General features: G+C 41.0%; 1 protein-coding gene across 1 annotated transcript in view; it reads right to left on the reverse strand.

The window, feature by feature from the left end:
• si:ch1073-174d20.2 (AFG3-like protein 1) overlaps positions 1 to 1,848 on the reverse strand; it is a 12,166-nt gene that overhangs the window by 7,961 nt on the left and 2,357 nt on the right. Inside the window, exon 6 of the mRNA XM_034879004.1 lies at positions 920 to 1,057. Coding sequence (XP_034734895.1) covers positions 920 to 1,057 — 138 coding nt within the window. The remainder of the gene's footprint in view (positions 1 to 919; positions 1,058 to 1,848) is intronic.

Genomic DNA, 1,848 nt, shown 5'->3' on the forward strand with positions numbered 1-1,848 from the left:
AGAGACAGAGAGAGGGAGAGAGAGAGGGAGAGAGAGAGAGAGAGAGAGACAGAGAGAGAGAGAGAGAGAGAGAGAGACCCCCCCCCACAGCATCTGAGCTGAACAGACCAGTGTAGCAAAAGAGAACGCTCATTAACATAAGATTGATTTGCATTTTACTTTACGACCCAATAAAAACCGGTCTGCGACTCATTTTGGGTCCTGACCCTAAGTTTGGGAAACATTGCTCTAATTATACATTCAATTTCATTTTAACGTCACTTACACCCCAATATTGTTTCTTGTTTTATGGCAACCGCACTTTCGCAAAACCGTCATTTGACGCCACTTAACTTACTTTCAGTCTACCTTCGACTCATTTGTCTGTCGTTTGCCTGTTTTTCTTCTGTGTTTACGTGATTGTTTTGCTGTTATTGACGAAAATGGTGTAAGGAAACAAGGAAATGTCCCCGCTGTGTGATGAACAAAGTATAATCTAATCTAATTTAACCCAACCAGCTGTTTCTCCTAAATTCTCCACCAGAGTTGTTCACGCTTCATATGTTGTACTCAATGATTTCATGTTAAAAAGATGTCAAAGAGAGTCTTTTTTGTGTTTCTGCAGAACAGGACTCGGCTAAAAACCAGTTTTTAAGCTGAGTCAGGCCCGTTTTACATTGTCATGTAATGTTACTTTTAACTTACCCGTATAATAAATAGGAATGGATGAATGAATGAATGAATGGCAAAATAACAAAGTAGCATCATCCTGCACGTTTTCAGTCTGTAAAACTCTTGATGTTGTATTGTTCATTTGTTTTTTGGGGTTTATTAATTACACAACGACATAATTGTTCCAGATCTTAACAATGAGCTCAGAAAGTGAACCCCAAGCCCAGAGTCCTGGGGTCTGACGGAGGTCTGACGGAGGTCTGCTCACCCGGGCGGGACCGACGCCCACGAACATCTCCAGGAACTCGGAGCCGTTGACGGTGATGAAGGGGACGTTGGCCTCGCCGGCGGTGGCCTTGGCCAGCAGAGTCTTCCCCGTCCCGGGAGGTCCTGACAGCACGGCACCCTGGGAAAACACGCGCCGAGACCTCTAGTCACAACTCAGTTCACTCGTATTTATGGTAACAAATACCAACAAGACTCATCTCAAGACTCAAGATCTTCATGTTGCCATTTGTGTTTTCACACTGAGTAACAACCGCACAAGAGTTCCTCTGAGAGTCAAGTCGAGCATTTACATTATGAATTAATCAAATTGCACAAAACCATTAAAAAATACAAATAAATAAGTATAATTGCATATTGCCCTTGGCCCCTAAAGACAGCCCCTTGTAAGATATTGAAGTGCACAGTTATTATTACATAAATAAATAAGATGCCCAGGTGTATTAACGGATATGTTATGTTACACAGGCCATGAGCAACATAGTTCATTTTGTTTTGGCCAAAAGTCTCAGTGCAGCTGGAAAGAAGCTCTTATTCACACTTAACAGGCCGAGTAGGTCTAGACCACACTCTATAATTTATAAAGTCCTGAAACTCTAGTTGCACAGTGTGACTGTGTAACTTCATTAGTCACCCAACATTTGTTGTTTAATTATGATTAGGTTCGCCAATATTGTAAGTATGAAAAGAAGGAGAGCTCAACATCCTATCTGTGGGTGTCATGATTCTCCAGATTTAAATCAAAAAAACTATTTTGATAATCCATTCGAGTCTTTTTTTATTAAAAACTTGTGATGTCGGCTTGTGAAACTGAATATCTTTGAGCTGTGGTCAAAACAAAGGATATTTGAGAACGTCATCTACGTTTAACAACATTTTCTGTGTGTGTGTGTGTGTGTGTGTGTGTGTGTG

This window comes from Etheostoma cragini, chromosome 8, assembly GCF_013103735.1.
Source record: "Etheostoma cragini isolate CJK2018 chromosome 8, CSU_Ecrag_1.0, whole genome shotgun sequence".
Taxonomy (NCBI): Eukaryota; Metazoa; Chordata; class Actinopteri; order Perciformes; family Percidae; genus Etheostoma; species Etheostoma cragini.